Below are 17,518 nucleotides of genomic sequence, written 5' to 3' on the forward strand. Positions count from 1 at the left end.
CCCACCTTGTGGGGGTTCTGGGCGGGAGTCTGCGGAGTCGGCAGCCCTCCTCGGGGCTCATCGCCATCGAAGGACCTGAGAGGGAGAGCTTTGACGGGGGAGGGTCACTGACATTTCCCTCTGAACCCCAGCTGATGTTTCATCAAGGGGCGACACCCCGAACTTGACGCCGGGGAAGAAAGGATTCTTTGGAGTTTAATGTGTAGACACGAACAACTCGAATTTCCCCTTCGTTTTCGCCCCTTTGATGTTTGTTAGAAGCCCTGCAAGTCTGGCTTCCTAGGATTTCTCCTGTCAGGGGGCCCTCGTTGCTCTTCCACACACCCCACCCTCACGCCACGGGAGTACTCCGGGGGGCACTTCGCTGCCTTCCTTTCCTCCTTCACTGCCACCTGGAGCAGCAACTGAACCTGTCACACTCCAGTGGAGTGGACATTACTGGGCCAGGGGCACCCAGTAGAACCTAGGGGAGTCTCCTCTTCCTCAGAGCTGCTTGGGACATTACTGCGCTCCTTTCTTCTCTGACCTCTTTCTCAGACTCTCCAGGATAGCGCTCAGTCCAGATACTACATGGAAAGGAAAGGGGAAAGACTTGGGAGAGGTGTGAGTGAGTGGAGGTGGGGGACCCATTGTTGGGGGTTCTCCTTCATTTTCTCAGGTGGAGCCTTTGGGCTCCAGTCTGCGCTGGGCAGCCTCCGATTGGAGTGGGATAAAGTGAGCCAGGTTGGAACTGGACTTGCCCTGTTTGTCAGGACTGAAAGTTAGGGAGAATGTCTGCTCATGTGTGGAGCCCTGGGTCTGCTTCCAGGAAGCCTGCCTGTGGGTTCATTAGTGGGTAACCCACATGGTAGGGCTGTGTGCGTGCTGGAGTAGTGCCCAGGCCTTGAGACAGTGGAGGGCCAGAGGCCCACATTCCTAGAGAACAGGGAGAGAGGAGACCTTGGCCCAGAGGCCGCCTCCTGTCTGTGTCCTCCATCCTGTAATCGTGCTCGTTGGGGACAGCAGGCTGGCCAAGGACAGCTTGAAGACATCTGGTGCCTCCTCCACCTGGCCCTCATCCCCAGCCCTAGTGTATGACCTACCTTCTGGAACTGCGTGGAACTCCAGCCTGACCTTTTGAGCCCTCCCACCTTCCTGGCTGTTACGCAAGCCCAGGGCAGAGCACTAGGCTGTAACAATCCTGCAGTTACAATCTGACTGGCTCATTCAGCCACTTCAGAAATGTAAAAAAGAAAAGTAAAAAAAACTACTTGTATTAGAGCCATGACTGCCCTGGGGTCTTTGACTTCTTGCCTCCTTGAATAGATAACTGTGCAGATTCTCTGTGGGGTCAGCTCCCCTTGAGAACTGGAGAACCCACAAGACTGATCCTACCTTCTTGGCCCACTTCCAACTCAACAGTATCTCTTCTCCAGAGTTTCTAAGCCTGAACATGGAGCCAGTGTGACCAGAGTCACCCTCCTGGACAAGTGAAGCTGACTTGGGATGGGTGGGGGCGCTGGCACATGCCTTGTAACCTGGCCCAGTCCTGCCAGAACTGTTGGCTGGAGGTCTAGTCACCCAGGTGCAGGGGACAGGCCCTGCGAGGACTGGCCTGAGTTGGAGGTCACTCAAGGTAGGCACCAGGGGCTGCCAGAGGGGCTGGTGCCAGCTCTAGAACCTTTGCAGATGTCTGGCCAGCTGAGGGCTGCTGATGGCAGTAAGGGATTATGACCTGCTGGCCTGGCCCAGAGTGGACTTGACAGTTTAGGTCCCTTGAGTAAAAGCACAGACATTCAACTGGTTCTAGGAACATGAATCCTTAATTCTGGCCTGGAGGTTGTGGAAGCAGGGTAAGGGGGAAGAGTGGCTTGCGGGACAGAACAGACATCTCCTCCTTCCCCTCAGGCCGGCTTCCCTTTCCAATAACGTGCTGGGCCTACATTCCCTGGTTCTTGGTCTGGTTCAGAGGCGTGTGCGAGTGCATCTCTGGGACTTTTCTGGGCCCATCTGCCAGCCAGGGTTTGACTGAAGCTGTTGTGTGGCGGGCTGACACTTGTGGGCTGGACATGTGCAGTTTCCCCAGGTACACAGGACAGCCACTGTGCGGTGTTCAGAAGCCCTGAGGCTATGACTGGAAGGAAGGACTAGGCAGAAGAGGGGGTCCCTAAAAGTGTGAGTCTTTGTTTCGTGGTCCTTGTTAAGTCCCTGTGGACTTAACAGAGAGCCACCTGGGCTGTAGAGTGCCAGGGATTAGAACTGCTCACTCCAGCTCACTCTGCCACAGATCTCAGCACTTCTGTTTGCGACACTCTACATCCTCTGCCACATCGCCCTGACCCGCTTCAGGAAGCCTGCCGAGTTCACCACAGGTACCAGTGATTTCCTCTTTTCCCTGTCCTCTCCCTCTTGTTGTCATGGGGCCAGCCTCAGGGGAATGGGCCAGTCACGCCTGCTGGGAAAGGAGAGGCGGCTCTTCTGGAGCCTTTGTCTCCTGCTTTCCTCCTGCCAGGCCAGGGTAGGGTGGTAGGGTGGAAGTCCAGGTGGAAGTCTCTTCAACTAGTAAAGCCACTAACTTTTCTGACCCTCAGTTTCCTCCTCTACAAAATGGGCCTTAAAATCTCTACCCCGTCCACCATCATTGTGTGGCCCACTGAGATGGCTACAGTGAGGCCCTCTCTGAACTGAGGTGGGCAGCTGCAGGTGAAGGTCACCCTGTGCACAGGCTCGCATCTCCTGTCGCAGTGTGTCTGCATCCGGGACCAGAGACCTCTCAGCCCACTGGGTCCCAGGAGCTGGTGGTGGTGTCTTCACAGAGAACTAAGCGTGCTCAGATGGGAACTTTCCCTCCTGTAGGCACTGTGGGAGGGGGTGGGAAGGGGCATGTTTGCCTCAACTCCTGGCTCCAGCTGGATCATCCTGGCCCTGGCCCTTCCTTCCCTCCACATGACTTCTGTAAGCCCCCACCCAAAAAGACAGCTTTTTGCTGGGGGCCTTTTCTATGAATCTCCCTGTCCCTCTGCTCACTTCCCTTCATTGCATCTAACACTGATGGAACCAGCCTCCCAGACCAGCTTTTTATATTTTCTGCATGGAGAGGAGCCTGAGATAGGAGAAATTGTGGGAAAGAAGGAAATGGGGGATTTCTGTGCAGAGAACTGAGTTTGATACTGTGAGCTCTGTCAGAGCCCGCTGCCTAGCTCTGCCTCTGTGGACCCAGGCCCTTTCTTAAGGGATCACGGAGAGGGCGGGCCACATCACCCATGATTCCTAGAGCTGCCCACTGATGTCCCGCCTCTGCCCTGTTCCTCTGTCTCTTGTAGTGGACGATGAAGATGCTACAGTTAACAAGATTGCGTAAGTGTCACTGCCTGAGTGCCTGTGTCAGTACCTTTCAAAGCTGGGACCTAGTAAGGCTCCTGGAACTGAGGGGAGAATGGGATGTCCCACAGTGAATAGAGTTTCTCCGTCCACCCCACTTCTGGCTTCTCCCAGCTTTACCACACTCTGGGGACACTTGAAAAGCTGTTCTTCCTGTCCTCCTGGTTCGGTCAGGAGCTGCTAGGAGCCTCATGGCCAGGAACTCTTTGCTATGGGACCTGAGTCACCCAAAATGGCGTTGGGGTTAGAGAGGGTCAGGATGCAGAAGGTAGATCCCTGAGGGCATACATGCTGGCTTCTGAGAGGGTGGGCTTTCTCCAGGCTGCCATTATTCACTAGCATATACAGAAAAAAATAGATGACCTCTCGGGGTCACCCTTCCCCCTTGATGGGTCAGCTAGATAAATGTGCCCCTTCTTTTAGCGGGTGCAATCTAGGATGTCAGCCTGGCTGTGAAGCTGGACTCCTCTTCCCCACTTAGCCCTTCGTGCAGCCCATAGCCACATGGGATGGCCCTGCCCTTACTCGGGGGAAGAGGCCAACCCATAAATTCACATCCCTGAGCAGAAAAGCGAAGTCCGGCCCCTTTGCTTTGGCATCATGCCCGGTGCACCCTGTGGGCATGTGTGGGAGGACCACATTCCTGGGGGCAGTCTGGGCAAGTGACATGACAGGTGACCAGGCTCCGGTGAATGACAGGGATGTGCCCATCCCAGGTGTCACAGCTTCCTTGGAGTCATGGGGTGGGGCGGGGTGCTGGGCGCTCCTCCCCTAGGTCTGTCACTGCTGTTCCTAGGGCAAACCACAGGTGCTTGCAGGGAGGAATGCAGTTCCTGGGCCCAGTGAGTGTCGGAGTTAAGCAAGGGCACTGTGCTCTTCCCTGTCCCTGTCCAGGCTTGAGCTCTGCACCTTTACCCTGGCAGTTGCCCTGGGTGCTGTCCTGCTCCTGCCCTTCTCCATCATCAGCAACGAGGTGCTCCTCTCACTGCCTAGGAACTACTACATCCAGTGGCTCAACGGCTCCCTCATCCATGGTGCGTGGCTCCCGGTTGCAGCTCGCAGCGGGGCTAGGGAGCAGGCAAGGACAGACTGACCCAAAGCGCTCTGGGCAAGGACAGACTGACCCAAAGTGCTCTGGGCAGTCAGTCCGCTCCTCTCCCCCACCACTGCCACCGTCAGTTCCCCAGGGGGGCTGGGCACCTTCTTACTAACCACCTCTACTGTTTCTTTTTTGTGCTAGGCCTCTGGAACTTTGTTTTTCTCTTCTCCAACGTGTCTCTCATCTTTCTCATGCCCTTTGCATACTTCTTCACTGAGTCTGAGGGCTTTGCTGGCTCCAGAAAGGTGAGTAACTGATCAGCCAAACAATCCTGGTAGGAAACAGAATTCCACTCACATGGTTCAACTGAAGAAATTTTAATGAAAAGATTTTGCATAGGTTTAGTGAGAGTTAAAGGGACCAACAAGGAGCTTAGTGACAGCAGGAATTCATTAGCATCCTGAGGCCTAAGGGAGCAGCGGGAAGAAATAGTTTCTGGGACATGATAGTTGATGCTGGGAAGGTAAGGTTACCCAGCAGAGGAGCCTTTTTCTTTTTTTAATTTGTTTATTTATGCACACAAGAACTGGGGTGTAGGTCAGAGGTATGGGAGGTGCAAGGATTCACCAGAGATAGAGTGGGGAGCAGAGCAAGTGGATCTACTGAGGGGAGGAGCGGGCAAGACAGGAGAGGTTTGCTGCGCCCGGTGGGTTGGCTCCCTGGCCTGGGATCAAACCCATGATGCAGTGGCCGCCGACAGCTTGATAGCGCTGTGTCTTTAACTCCTGCACCACCAGGGAGGTCAGAGGAGCTGTTTACTTACAGTCACAGCCACTGCCAAAACCATAGTGACAGAAGTGAAAGAAAAAATTCTCTGACAACCCTGCCACTTTCCTGCTCCTCCTGCTCATTGGGCAAGTAGAAAAGAAAACCAAGGGACAGAGATTTACATGATGCGGAACTCGAGGGGCGGGGCCAGGCCGAGGCAAGACAGGGCTCGGGAATGGGCCTGGGAGGATGCACGTGAAGACTGTCCCGTGTCAGGAACGCCCTGGACTGCAGTGGGCGGACTTAGCAGGTGACTTAGCTGAGTAAAGAGGGAAAGCTCCTTCCCTGTCTCCCGAATCCAGACCTCTGGCTCCCGCAGCGAGGCTGCCATGCCCAGGTCTCCCTCCTCCCCGCACTGGGCTGACGTCGCCCCTTCCCTCTCACCGGCTGTAGGGTGTGCTGGGCCGAGTCTACGAGACGGTGGTGATGCTGGTGCTCCTCACGCTGCTGGTGCTGGGCATGGTGTGGGTGGCGTCAGCCATCGTGGACGACAGCAAGGCCAGCAGGGAGTCACTGTATGGTGAGAGGAAGCTTGCGCCCTACTCCCCGGGCGCTGTGGCTCTTCCCGGGGTCCCCCGGCCTGGAACAGTGCCTCAACAGGTTGAGACTGTTGGAATGCTTTCTCTGAGACGGAACTCTTGCACTTACAGCCTTTGGGCCGATCTAACCTGCAAACGTTCCATTGGGCCTAAGCAATGACTTAGAAATGTATACGAGCCTGTTTCTGACTTAAAGTTGGGAGGTTTCACGTTAGCCTCCAGATTGCTTTTTGCTCAACAAGGTTGAGGCTCTGACACAGCCCGGGGTGACTGGGATCTGGTGGTTGTGCCCTTTCGATTGGGCTGATATTCTCGAATCCTCAACACTCCATGTTCCGCTGACAGTGGCTCAGCTCCCTCTTGTGATTCCTGCCCAACTCCCGTTCTGTGGCCTAGTGTGTCCTCGGCTAGCCTCTGAGTCCTGTTAACTCCTAGAAACAGGAGGAGCATGTTGAGCAAATGTATCTTTCTTTTTTTCCCAACCCTCTAGACTTCTGGGAGTACTATCTCCCCTACCTCTACTCCTGCATCTCCTTCCTTGGGGTCCTGCTGCTCCTGGGTGAGTGTTCAGATTCTTGGAGGGCTGGGCAAGGTCCTTAGACCTTGGAAGAAGGGGTGGGGGAGGTGGGAAGAGCAGGAGGGTCTGGTAAGTGACCGGCTCCCCCCACCCCCACAGTGTGTACTCCACTGGGTCTCGCCCGCATGTTCTCGGTCACTGGGAAGCTGCTGGTCAAGCCCCGGGTATGTCGTGCCCTTTGCCCTTTGACCCTGAAAGGTCAGCTTCCTTGAGGCTGGAAGCCAGCCGCCAAGCAGCCCTGCGCTGTGCAGTGTGCGCCCCGCGCCTGGGTTGGCCCCTCTCCCCTTGGCCACGTGCAGGGACCTTGGCTCTTCTCTGGAGCTGGTCACCAGACACCCATGATGGTAGGGAGGGCTTGGATAAAGTTGTTGACTACAGCGTGGTATGAGGGTTGGGGGAGGCAGGGAGCAAGGGCGCCCTCAGATGAACAGGGTTTCCCCGGTCCTTGGGATCCTCTGACCACCCCTTGCTTCCTGGCCCCAGCTGCTGGAAGACCTGGAGGAGCAGCTGCACTGCTCAGCCTTTGAGGAGGCAGCTTTGACCCGCAGGATTTGCAGTGAGTTGCAGGTCTTCCCAGCTGGGAGGGAGTCAGCTAGGTCGGGGCTGCAGGACTGGGGGCAGCACCCTCTCTCTGCCTTCAGACCCCACCTCCTGCTGGCTGCCGTTGGACATGGAACTGCTCCACAGGCAGGTCCTGGCTCTGCAGACCCAGAGGGTCACGCTGGGTAAGTGGACGGGCTACTTCGGTCTTCCTAAGGAGAGCAGCGCTCTGTGTCGGGCCTTGCTAACAGCTTCCTGTCTGTGTGCAGAGAAGCGGCGAAAGGCTTCAGCTTGGCAGAGGAACCTGGGCTACCCCTTGGCCATGCTGTTCTTGCTGGTGCTAACGGTGAGTGTGCCGGCTTTGGTGGGCACGCGAGCAGTAGTCCCTTGGATACTTCCGGCCTTCTCAGGAAAGCACTGAGTGCTGCTTTGTGGCCTGCTCTGCTGAGCACATCCCGTTTTTGTAAATGAAGAAACAGAGAAGCTGAGGAATTTGTCCAAGACCACAGGGCTACCGAGTGGTAATGCAGGTTTGCTTGAGGGCAAAAGTAAGGACTGAAATCCAGTCCGTACCCCCACTTGCCACATCCTGAACTTGGGAATAAATCTTGCTGATCTGGGGGACGAGGTACATATTTCTGTTTGGCCTTTTGACAGTCCTTCCCCCTGAGGAAGTGCATCATGTAGTAGCAGCAGTTTTGAGGGGTCCCACGTGGCTAGAAACTGAAATGTTGGACCAGAGTGTCTGCTGGCCAGCTCTGGATAGCTGCCAGCCAGGACGGGGATGGATCTGTGCCCTGTCTCACTCAGGGTCTGTCTGTGCTCATTGTGGCCATTCACATCCTGGAGCTGCTCATCGACGAGGCGGCCATGCCACGGGGCATGCAGGTTTGGGGCTGCCCTCCTGTCACGGCTTCCGGGGAGGGCCTGACAAGCTGGGTGCGGGGGTCAGTGCTGGGTGGCACGAAAGGTGGGGGTGCTCCACAGTGACCCTCTCCGTCCCTCAGGGTGCCTCCCTGGGCCAGGTCTCCTTCTCAAAGCTGGGCTCCTTTGGAGCCGTCATGCAGGTAATACTCATCTTGTATCCTTTTGGAAGCCCACGGTTGCTTCTGTTTGCAAACATGTCTCCTAGCACTCTGGCGGGCCTGTGGTGGGGGTGATGGGCACAGGGCAAGTCTTCACCAAACTGGGGTTCAGAAAAAAGGGTAAGACTGATTTGCAAGGTGGGCTGGGGAAAGGCCTGTTTCCTTTGAGGTGAAGCGTTAGTCTTTGGGAGCTGGCCAGTTCTTCCCTAACCAGCAGCAGTTACCTGATGGTCTCCTCAGTCGTGGGGTTCTATAGCTCTCCACTCTTCCGGGGCCTACGGCCCAGACGGCGGGACACAGCCATGACACAGGTAAGGGGGGGTGGAAGAAGCCTCCCCGCCTGCGGACAGTGGGTGCTAGAGTTCTGCTGCTCTCACCTGCCCTTTCTGTACTCCTGCTCAGATCATTGGGAACTGCGTCTGTCTGCTGGTTCTAAGCTCAGCGCTTCCTGTCTTCTCTCGAACGCTGGGTAAGTAGTGGAAAGAGGAAGGGAATTGGCCCTTTCCTGAGTGCCTACTGGTGCTAAACAGGTACTCCACGTTTGTACTTCCTCTCCGCAAGAAACCCGTGAGGCAGTATTATCCTCAGTAGGATGGAGACACGGAGTCTGTCTGAAATGCCCGACTAACACTCAGAGTGCTGTCTCTGGCTGTTACCCCACAGCCTCCCCCGCTTACATCCATTTTGGTAAAGAAACACCACTTTCTCCCAAATATCCCTTTGGGGTAGATGATCTAATCTCATTTGGGGTAGATGATCTAATCTCATTTGCAAGATAAGAAACAAGCCAATCGACGTATGAGTTATTGAGCTAATTTGAGGCAAGGCCAGATTAGGCTGAAATGCTGATGTCCCGAACCCCCGTCCGTGCTTCTTCCACACACTGGAGGCATCAAATAATACACTAGTACCCCCCTCTTCAGAGCTATGATCTAGTAGTGCCTAGCAAGGATGTTCAAGAGTGTAACTGACTCTCCCAAGGCTGTTCTGTTTGGTTCTTTTTTTTAATATAATAGTTTATTTTTACATCATTTTGCACATTCTTTTTTTCATCTCAATTGTAATCCCTGTGGGTTTCCCATCACCGAGTCACCCATGTGCCATCACCATAGTCCCGTGCAATCTCCCCCTCCCCCCCGTTTTTGATCCCATTCCCCACTCCACCCTCTGTTTGTTTCTTAAGCTTATATCCTTTTCATTATACCATTTGTCCTTAGGCCATAGGGACTTAGTAAAACCAGGCTTATGGGTTCACCAGTAGTTCCTTTAGGGTGGATGCAGACGGAATATTTTGTTTAAAATGTTTTAAAACTCTGGGGGGAGGTGCCCCAGAATTTTTATTTGTGGTATTACTAGTAAGGGCTGAAAGTGCCTGGCAGTTACAGTGCTTTCCGTGTGTTGTCTCAGTTAACTCTCACACCCCCATTATTTTTCCTGCCATATAGTTGAGGAAACTGAGATACATGTGTTTATGGAATTAGCTCCAGATCACAAGGTTAGTTATGCATATGGAGTTTGGAGATGACCCAAAGCATCTGGGTCGGAGTCTGAGCTCTTAATCTCCAAACTGCTCTCTGCCAAAAATACCTGGTGATCAGCTTGTAGGTTCCTGCCCCATGAACAAGTACCAGGCCCAGAGAACTTCAGGGAAACCGGAGAGCCAGAGGGGAACCTCATTGGCAGAGGCGATGCCAGAGTCTGAAAGGGAACCCGGAGCATGACTTAGCAGGTGACACCTCCGGTCAGTAGGGAAGTAGGAGCAACTGCTACTGTCAGCTGCAGTTTAGAGAAGCGGCCGCCAGGAGGCAGCAGAAAGCTGGGCTTGGCTCCTCTGAGGGTCGGGGAGCCCACCTACCATCATGACCTTTGTACTCTAGGGCTCACTCGCTTTGACTTGCTGGGTGATTTTGGACGCTTCAACTGGCTGGGCAATTTCTACATCGTGTTCCTCTACAATGCAGCCTTCGCTGGCCTCACCACTCTATGTCTGGTGAAAACCTTCACTGCAGCTGTGCGGACAGAACTGATCCGGGCCTTTGGTGAGAGGGAGTGGGGTCTCGGGTTGTGGGGCAGTGGTGTGATGGGGCTCCTCTGGGGCAGTGGTCATCCCTGCAGGGGAGATGGCATGCTCTGCTTTATTGGTAGTGGACCCATCCTGTGGCTTAGGGTGGTCTTATCCCTAAGGATTGACCCCACTTTTGACTGTCCATCCCCCTCTCCTCCAGGGCTGGACAGACTGCCTTTGCCTGTCTCTGGTTTCCCACGGGCATCTAGGAAGAACCAGCACCAGTGATCTCCAGCTGGGAGTGGGAGGGAGAAAACTGGACACTGCCATCTGCTGCTCGGGCCTGGAGGGGCACCCAGGGAGGGTGGACTTCAGGACCTGGAATCTGAGAGAGTGGGTGGCATTGGGGACCTGAGTTGCTGCACTGTTGCACAATCTGAGCCAGAGTTTGGGACCAGGCTCCCTGCTTTTCCAGATTTAACTGGACCTCAATACTGGGGGAGGGATCTGGGGGACTGGGTCTGGCTCCTGGTCCCAAATCCGTTTACACATCAATCTGCCTCACTGCTGTTCCAGGCCATGCCTGTAGCCATGTTTACATGATTTGATGTGCAATAGGGTGGGGTGGGGAGAGGGTAGGGACTGAGCTGGGGGCAGACTTGGGACTCGAACTGTCTCCCTGGCCTCTGGCCCAGAAGAGCCTAAGCACTGTGCTACCCTGGAGGTGCTTTGAACCACTGGAGAGACAAGGGCACGGGGAGGAAGAAACCACAACCATCAGCAATAAAGTTGACCCCAGGGTTTGCTTAGTTTTTAAAGGGCCTGTCTGTATTCTGTATGTTTGAACCTTCTTGCTCCCTCCAGTCCCAAGACTGCCAGCTGAGGAACAGAGGATCCTTTCCCTGACTCTTCATCCTCATTCAAGTGCCCTTTGGGGACTTGGGGGTGGTGTCAGGGCATACAGTTAGGCACTGGGAACCTGCCTACTGTAGCCTTGCTTAAAACAGGTCGGGGCCTTGCTCTTCCTTATGCCTGTGGGCTGGTAGCCTTGTTTGGATATTGGGGGTGGGTGGGCATCCGTATAGGACTAGTAAACACATACACACCCCTATTAGCCCTGACCCCTGGCTTGGCTACTGGACCTCAAGTAAAAGGAGTGACCGACTCACAAGGGTTTGTGATTTCTAACTCGGAGAAGAACCCAACTCCATCTTTCTGGAGTCTGAGTGCCTTGAATCCTATGCAAGACCCTGCTGTGTTGGGGTAGGAACAAGTTTCTGCTGAAGGTCATTAATGCAGATTATGCATGGCACAAGCGCTGGGCACCATCCCCCTTATAGTCGCTGTATGTGTGGTTCCTGTGGTTTTCCTGCAAGTGGCAGGCAGGCCTTTTGAGGAAAGGCAACACAAAGTTGCTGAGTGCTAGCCATGGGCCAGAGTGAGGGGTGAGTATGAAAACAAAAAGTGTTGATTCCTCAAATACGTGCTGAGCACTTCATTGGCCACGCCACGGGGACACATGGTAAACAAGTTGGCCCTTAAGAACGGCTTTGTTTAGCGAGGACAGATAAGTCTGTGCAGCTACGGGTGGCAGTTCATTCATTGTTGACTCAAGAAAGCAGGTGGGCAGTATGAGGACATCACAGGCTTCTTAGGGCAAGTAATTTCTAAATGAGAGAGGGGTAGATGAAGTGCTGTGGGGTCAAAGCTGCTGAGAGCAGACCTGAGTATCCTGAAGCAGAGCCCCAGGGGCCCAGGGAGGGAGAAAACTAGAGGGATGCCTAGATGGCAGGTGAAGGGAAGGAACAGTAGAGACTTTTAGAACCCACTGCCCTCCAGCACTTTCCAGCTGATGGTATTCATTTGAAAAGCAGCAGCTATTGGGTGTCTGGAAAGGATAGAAGAGGCAAGAAAACGTAAGTCAGGCTAACGTGAGCTGATTCTGGGGAAGCTCCTCCGGGAAGTCTGCATAGCTACCAAGGAAGGTCTGGTACCCACCCCTTTCAGTCCTGGTTACTGATGTGTGATGAGAGGCAGAAGTGGGGAGGGAACAGGAGGCTCTGGTTGTGTGCCCAAAGAAAACCCTAACTTCTGGGTAGTAGAGGACATAGCCTGGTAAGGTGGGCTTTGGGAGAGCACAGATCTAACAAGTGTCAGGAGGGAGGTTTGGTACCAAGCTAAGGTTTGGGGGTGGAAGGATGCTTAGCCAGAAGGCGGCGAATGTAAAGCAGGTGTCCGCTAGTGGAACCCGCTTCAGTCTCCACAGGGACAAGCAATGACCGGCTAGAACCCCCGCCCCAGTGGGAGGGGGCGGGACAGTCCTGGGAGAAGGGCGGGGGGCGGGGCCAGGGGCAACTTAAGGCGGAGCCCAGGCGTTCTGGCAACGCCTGAGCCAGGCAGCAGAGCCAGGGCTGGGCTGGCACTCACCCACGACCCCCCTTCCCTGCTTTGATGGCCCATCGGTAGCAGGTTCCAGACCCCCAGGGACATGCGGGCAGGACGGGCGGCTGCCAGGTGCACAGAGCCACGGGCGCTCTAGGGCACTCTGGGGGCAGCTCTGCCTGCGGCGTTGTCTGGTGCCTGGGGAAATGCCCAACTGACGGGTGAGCTGGTGAGGACAAGAGCGTTCTCTTTGGCCCTAGCCCGCTGCACCCATGGCGCTGCCGGCCAGTCTAGTGCCTCTGTGCTGCTTGGCACTTCTGGCGCTGCCGGCCCAGAGCTGTGGACCCGGCCGGGGGCCGGTGGGCCGGCGCCGCTACGTGCGCAAGCAGCTCGTGCCGCTGCTCTACAAGCAATTTGTGCCCAGCGTGCCGGAGCGAACTCTGGGCGCCAGTGGGCCTGCGGAGGGGAGGGTGGCAAGGGGTTCCGAGCGTTTCCGGGACTTGGTGCCCAACTACAACCCCGACATCATCTTCAAGGATGAGGAGAACAGTGGCGCTGATCGCCTGATGACCGAGGTAAGGAGGTGCTCTCCCCACCTAGGCTGGGACCCTGCCACTTCTGCTCTCCTCTAGCAGCAGGGGAAGGTGAGCTGGGCTTCCTCTATAGAAGCTTTAGTTTCAAAGGCAGCCCCCCAATTGAAAAAAAACAACCTGCAGCTAGATTGAAGTGGTCAGGAGGGATCCCAACTGGGAGAGACTGGGATGGGGAGGAAGAGGAGGGACTAGTGAGAGTGAAGCTGGGAGAGACTGGGAGGGCGGGGAAAGGAGGATGGCGGCAGGCGAGACGGGAAATGGCTGAGGCGTGGACCCGGGGTCAGTTACCGAGCCAGGCAGGAAGGGCTGGGGTGAGCTGGGGGCCAGAAGCTGGCTAGGCAACAGACAGAAAGCTCTACCCTTAGCTTGACTCCTGGCTTGACTGTGGGTCAGACTGAAGGGGCTGGGGAAGGGGTCAGGTCACTGACCATCTACCTGGGGAGGGGCTGAGTACCGATTGTCTCTTGTTTGCATGAGGCATCCTGGAACATCCGAGAACCTGCAAGACTAATTGGGAGAGTAAACATCTGCCCTGGGTAAAAAGCAACTTTCCATTAGAATATAGGGGCCCACCTGGATTAAAGGGCTCATGTAACCCTCAAGTTCAGCTTGCTCCAGGCTTTCTTTGGAATTTAAGAGTTAATATAATCTATCTCCTGCAGACCAGAACCTAAACAGCTAGGGCTAGGGGAGAATGCTTTGGGGGATCTCAAATATAACTGGAAGGAGGCATTCTTGGGGTCACATTCTTCCACCCCCTCACCTCAATTTTACAGCTGAGAGCTGGGCCTCTGGAGAAAAGTGATTTAATCAAAGCCTCACAATTCGAGGTGGCGTGACTGGGACTAGAATTCAGGGTTCCTGGTCCTAAGTCCTATATACACTTTTCCATTACACCACCTAATTGTGTATGGTGTGGGGAGGTGGGGTAGAGGGAGGAGTGCGGATTTCCTCTGATTAATTGCACAGTTTTCCAGGTTACTTTGTTAGGAAAACCTGTCCAGGGGAGAATTCCTTCTTCCTGCCCTCCCTGAAGACTCTTTCCTACCCAGAAATTGGGGAGGGGATCCTCCTTTCCCCTTGGTCATGGGCTCTTGTGGCCTTTCCCTCTGGCTGCCCCCGTAAGAGAGGGGGAGAACGGGCCAGGGAAAGGCTCTAGCAGCAGGCTTGGGAACCCTGTCGGCCCAGCTTATCTCCCACACCCTGCCTGCAAAAGGCCTCCATTGAGTTGGCTCTGCACTGGGCTGCTGCCCCCGCAGGTCAAGGCCTCAGGCCTCCTGAGGGGACAAAACGACAAAAAAGTGGGAAGGAATTACCCCTTTTTCTATCTTCTCCCTCCCCTCTTCTCCAACCCTGCGGAGGTGTAGAAGACTCGAGAAGACGGGCAGGGGTAAAGCATTCCTCAGGCAGTTGGGAGAAAACCATGTCGGAGGTGAGAGGTCTGAGGGGCTGAAGAAAAGGAAGCTGTCCTCTTCTGCACCTCCTCCCGCCGGATCGGTGCGGTGGTGCGCGCCAAGGTCTCCGGCTCGGAGCGGCGCAGATAACCGCGGTCTCACTCCCCCGGTGCAGGCTTCCAGCTGCTGCTGCTTTTCCTCCTCTCCACTCCTACCCTGCAGGGGGCCCCCCAGATCCGCGCAAGGGCAGCTCGTTATTCTCAGGTGCTACTCCCACGCCTCTCTGGGCTGCACGCGGAACAGAGATGGAGAGATGAGGCGTTCAGGACTGGCAGATCCTTGGCCAGAACTGGGAAGACTGGCTGCGCTGGGGGAGGGGACCCGGCGGGCCGGAGCCGGGATCGGGGGCGCGGCTTTCTGCCCTTTCCTCTCCCGGAGCCGGGGCGGCTGAAAAGCGCCTTTGTGGATGGAGCTGCTGAGTCCGCTGCTCCCAGCGCGTCCCCGGCCTCGGCCCGGGATTCTCGCTCGGTTAAGTCATCCCGGAGAATGGCCATTGTACTTGGCGCAGCCCCCGCCACCCCGGTCCTTTTTCCAGCAGCCTTGATCCTGGATAGCTTTGCTTGGGCACCTCTGCGGGGGAGGGAGGGCACTCGAATCTCGAAGGGGTTAATGCTAGGGGCCCAGCGGAGGAGGAGGAAGGAAGGAAGGGAGGAAGGAAAGAAGGAAGGAAGCGGTGCCCAGTGCCAGGGAAGGCCACGAAACAAAAGATGAATCAGGCGGAGGGAGGGCAGCCGGAGGCTGGGGCGGGGGCCAGGCTGCTCAACCCCTCCCGGGCCGAGATTCCACCGCCCTCTCTCGAGCCCTTGCCCTCTCGCTGAAGCCGTGAGGACGAGGGGCGGGCGTCTAAAATGGGGGAAGAGCGAGGTATAGGCGCCCCCACCCCCAGCCTCAGAAATGACTCCAGGGTTCTCCCACGCTCTGGGAAGGTAGCGTCGCCCGGGGGCTTCACCTGCTCGGAAGCTCGCTTCCCCAGCACACTCCAGCTGGGAGAGGGGTGAGGGTGGGAAAACGAAAATCGGCCTTGCCCTCGAGGTCCCTTGCGCCTCCATAGTGGTGGCAGTGGTCGTGGAAACCGATTCCTTGACTCCCCGCCAGCGCTGTAAAGAGCGGGTGAACGCGCTCGCCATTGCCGTGATGAATATGTGGCCCGGAGTGCGTCTGCGAGTGACCGAGGGCTGGGACGAGGACGGCCACCACGCCCAGGACTCCCTGCACTACGAAGGTCGCGCTTTGGACATCACCACGTCCGACCGGGACCGCAATAAGTACGGCTTGCTGGCGCGCCTGGCAGTGGAAGCTGGCTTCGACTGGGTCTACTACGAGTCCCGCAACCACGTCCACGTGTCGGTCAAAGCCGGTACATAGGTGGCGGGTGGTGAGCTCGCCCACAGGGGGCCCCTGCGGAAAACCGTGACTGCACAGCCCTGTTGGGACCCGGGGGAGCCCCGGCGGGCCTTAGTGTGGTAAAGCGCCTACTGCTGCCCAGCTGGGGACCAGAGCCTGTCGTGCCCGGGTCGGTGAGGTCTGCGCTGGGTTCGGCCCGCGCCTCTGAGGATCGGTACCCACACTTCGGAGCGGCAGTTCTTGAGTCAGTGCTCTCTACGCTTGTTCCCTGCAGATAATTCTCTGGCGGTCAGGGCAGGCGGCTGTTTTCCGGGAAATGCCACAGTGCGCCTCAAGAGCGGCGAGCGGAAGGGGCTGCGGGAGCTGCATCGCGGAGACTGGGTGCTGGCGGCGGACGCGGCAGGCCGGGTGGTGCCCACGCCGGTGCTGCTCTTCCTGGACCGCGACTTGCAGCGCCGGGCCTCCTTCGTGGCTGTGGAGACCGAGCGGCCCCCGCGCAAGCTGTTGCTCACGCCCTGGCACCTGGTGTTCGCAGCCCGCGGGCCCGCGCCCGCGCCCGGCGACTTCGCACCGGTGTTCGCGCGCCGGCTGCGCGCGGGGGACTCGGTGCTGGCGCCCGGCGGGGACGCGCTTCGGCCGGCGCGCGTAGCCCGAGTGGCGCGCGAGGAAGCCGTGGGCGTGTTCGCGCCGCTCACAGCTCACGGGACGCTGCTGGTCAACGATGTCCTGGCCTCGTGCTACGCGGTCCTGGAGAGCCACCAGTGGGCACATCGCGCTTTTGCTCCTCTGCGCCTGCTGCACGCGCTGGGGGCGCTGCTTCCCGGCGGGGCGGCCCAGCCCACCGGCATGCACTGGTACTCGCGGTTCCTCTACCGCCTGGCGGAGGAGCTGCTGGGCTGAGCGCTGCGGCTGAGGAAACCTCGAGGCGCCCGCCGTCGAAAAGCTGGGCGTGCAGGCAGAGAGCTGGGGGTGGGCGCCGCTGACGGTGCTGACTGGGAGGGGGGACGGAAGGGCAGGAAGGAACACGGAGGAGAGACAGGAAGCACCTGTTAGGGACAACCTCCAACTGAGAAGAGGTGATCCTAGGTCCCAGGTAGGTGAGGTTGATGACGGGCGTCTTCAACGAGCACTATTTAGTCTCTTCTTCCCCAATGCCTCAGCCCTACCCTATTATTTTATTTTCTATTTATAAATTGTAATATAATGAGCTGCTTGCCTAGCCTGGCCAGATGAGGAGCTGGGCACGCGGGGTTAATGCTGTCTGGTAATCAGCCAATCTGACAACTGACACTTTCCTACAGGTGAGCTAATAAAAAGAAGGCTTCCAGAAGCTCATTGGAAGGTATCTCTATTCAGAGGGTGATTAGCCTCCAGAAGGGAGAAGAGGGTCTCACCTGGAGTTTATACCGTCCTGCCCCAGCAGGTCTTCCCCTGTTCCTCCTACCCGCAGAAGGGGCTTCCAGTGGATCAGCAGCAGAGACCAGAAGCATCATGCCTGTTCTGGCTGGTCTCTTCTCAGCAGAAAAGATCAAAAGCCTGCCCACAGTTTGCATACCCACGTCAGAGGAACAGGGCTGTCCATGGAGTGAAAGGACCACGGGGGTGGGGGTTCAGGTCATTGCTAGTACCCATGCTCAGAGAGTTCTGGTCCCTTAATTGTAGCCTGTGGTCCTATCAACCCCCCACCCCAAGACCATGAATCAGCCTAGTCCCATCCTACCCTGGTGTCAAGGTCTGGAAGGGGTTAACTTTTTCCCTCTGGGATATAACTG

General features: G+C 56.6%; 2 protein-coding genes across 3 annotated transcripts in view; both read left to right on the plus strand.

Moving 5' to 3' along the window:
- LMBR1L (limb development membrane protein 1-like) overlaps positions 1-10,788 on the plus strand; it is an 11,536-nt gene extending 748 nt beyond the window's left edge. The window contains exons 2-17 of the mRNA XM_004692784.2: positions 2,267-2,351; positions 3,303-3,336; positions 4,255-4,394; positions 4,601-4,704; positions 5,621-5,747; positions 6,257-6,325; positions 6,443-6,507; positions 6,827-6,899; positions 6,985-7,068; positions 7,153-7,229; positions 7,694-7,771; positions 7,891-7,964; positions 8,189-8,279; positions 8,371-8,437; positions 9,846-10,007; positions 10,194-10,788. Of these exons, the coding sequence (XP_004692841.1) occupies positions 2,267-2,351; positions 3,303-3,336; positions 4,255-4,394; positions 4,601-4,704; positions 5,621-5,747; positions 6,257-6,325; positions 6,443-6,507; positions 6,827-6,899; positions 6,985-7,068; positions 7,153-7,229; positions 7,694-7,771; positions 7,891-7,964; positions 8,189-8,279; positions 8,371-8,437; positions 9,846-10,007; positions 10,194-10,261 (1,398 nt within the window). The 3' untranslated portion in view covers positions 10,262-10,788. The remainder of the gene's footprint in view (positions 1-2,266; positions 2,352-3,302; positions 3,337-4,254; positions 4,395-4,600; positions 4,705-5,620; positions 5,748-6,256; positions 6,326-6,442; positions 6,508-6,826; positions 6,900-6,984; positions 7,069-7,152; positions 7,230-7,693; positions 7,772-7,890; positions 7,965-8,188; positions 8,280-8,370; positions 8,438-9,845; positions 10,008-10,193) is intronic.
- A 1,568-nt stretch (positions 10,789-12,356) lies between these two features.
- DHH (desert hedgehog) lies at positions 12,357-17,081 on the plus strand. Of its 2 annotated transcripts, none has more exons than XM_004692786.2 (3): positions 12,357-12,930; positions 15,498-15,759; positions 16,021-17,081. In XM_004692786.2, exons 1-3 carry the CDS (start codon positions 12,628-12,630, stop codon positions 16,644-16,646), a joined length of 1,191 nt encoding a protein of 396 aa, XP_004692843.1. In that variant the 5' UTR covers positions 12,357-12,627; the 3' UTR covers positions 16,647-17,081. The 2 variants fall into 2 exon arrangements, with proteins under 2 accessions (XP_004692843.1, XP_012588035.1); XM_012732581.1 differs by lacking the exon at positions 12,357-12,930 and adding an exon at positions 13,002-15,328.
- Positions 17,082-17,518: the final 437 nt, after the last annotated feature.

This window comes from Condylura cristata, unplaced genomic scaffold (assembly GCF_000260355.1).
Source record: "Condylura cristata isolate star-nosed mole 26May11 unplaced genomic scaffold, ConCri1.0 scaffold00034, whole genome shotgun sequence".
NCBI lineage: Eukaryota > Metazoa > Chordata > Mammalia > Eulipotyphla > Talpidae > Condylura > Condylura cristata.

Coding starts and splice junctions, on each gene's coding strand:
- DHH (XM_004692786.2), top strand. CDS start 12,628: ATGGCGCTGCCGGCCAGTCTAGTGCCTCTGTGCTGCTTGGCACTTCTG. Junction 12,931..15,497: donor CTGATCGCCTGATGACCGAG/GTAAGGAGGTGC, acceptor ACTCCCCGCCAG/CGCTGTAAAGAGCGGGTGAA. Junction 15,760..16,020: donor CCACGTGTCGGTCAAAGCCG/GTACATAGGTGG, acceptor TGTTCCCTGCAG/ATAATTCTCTGGCGGTCAGG.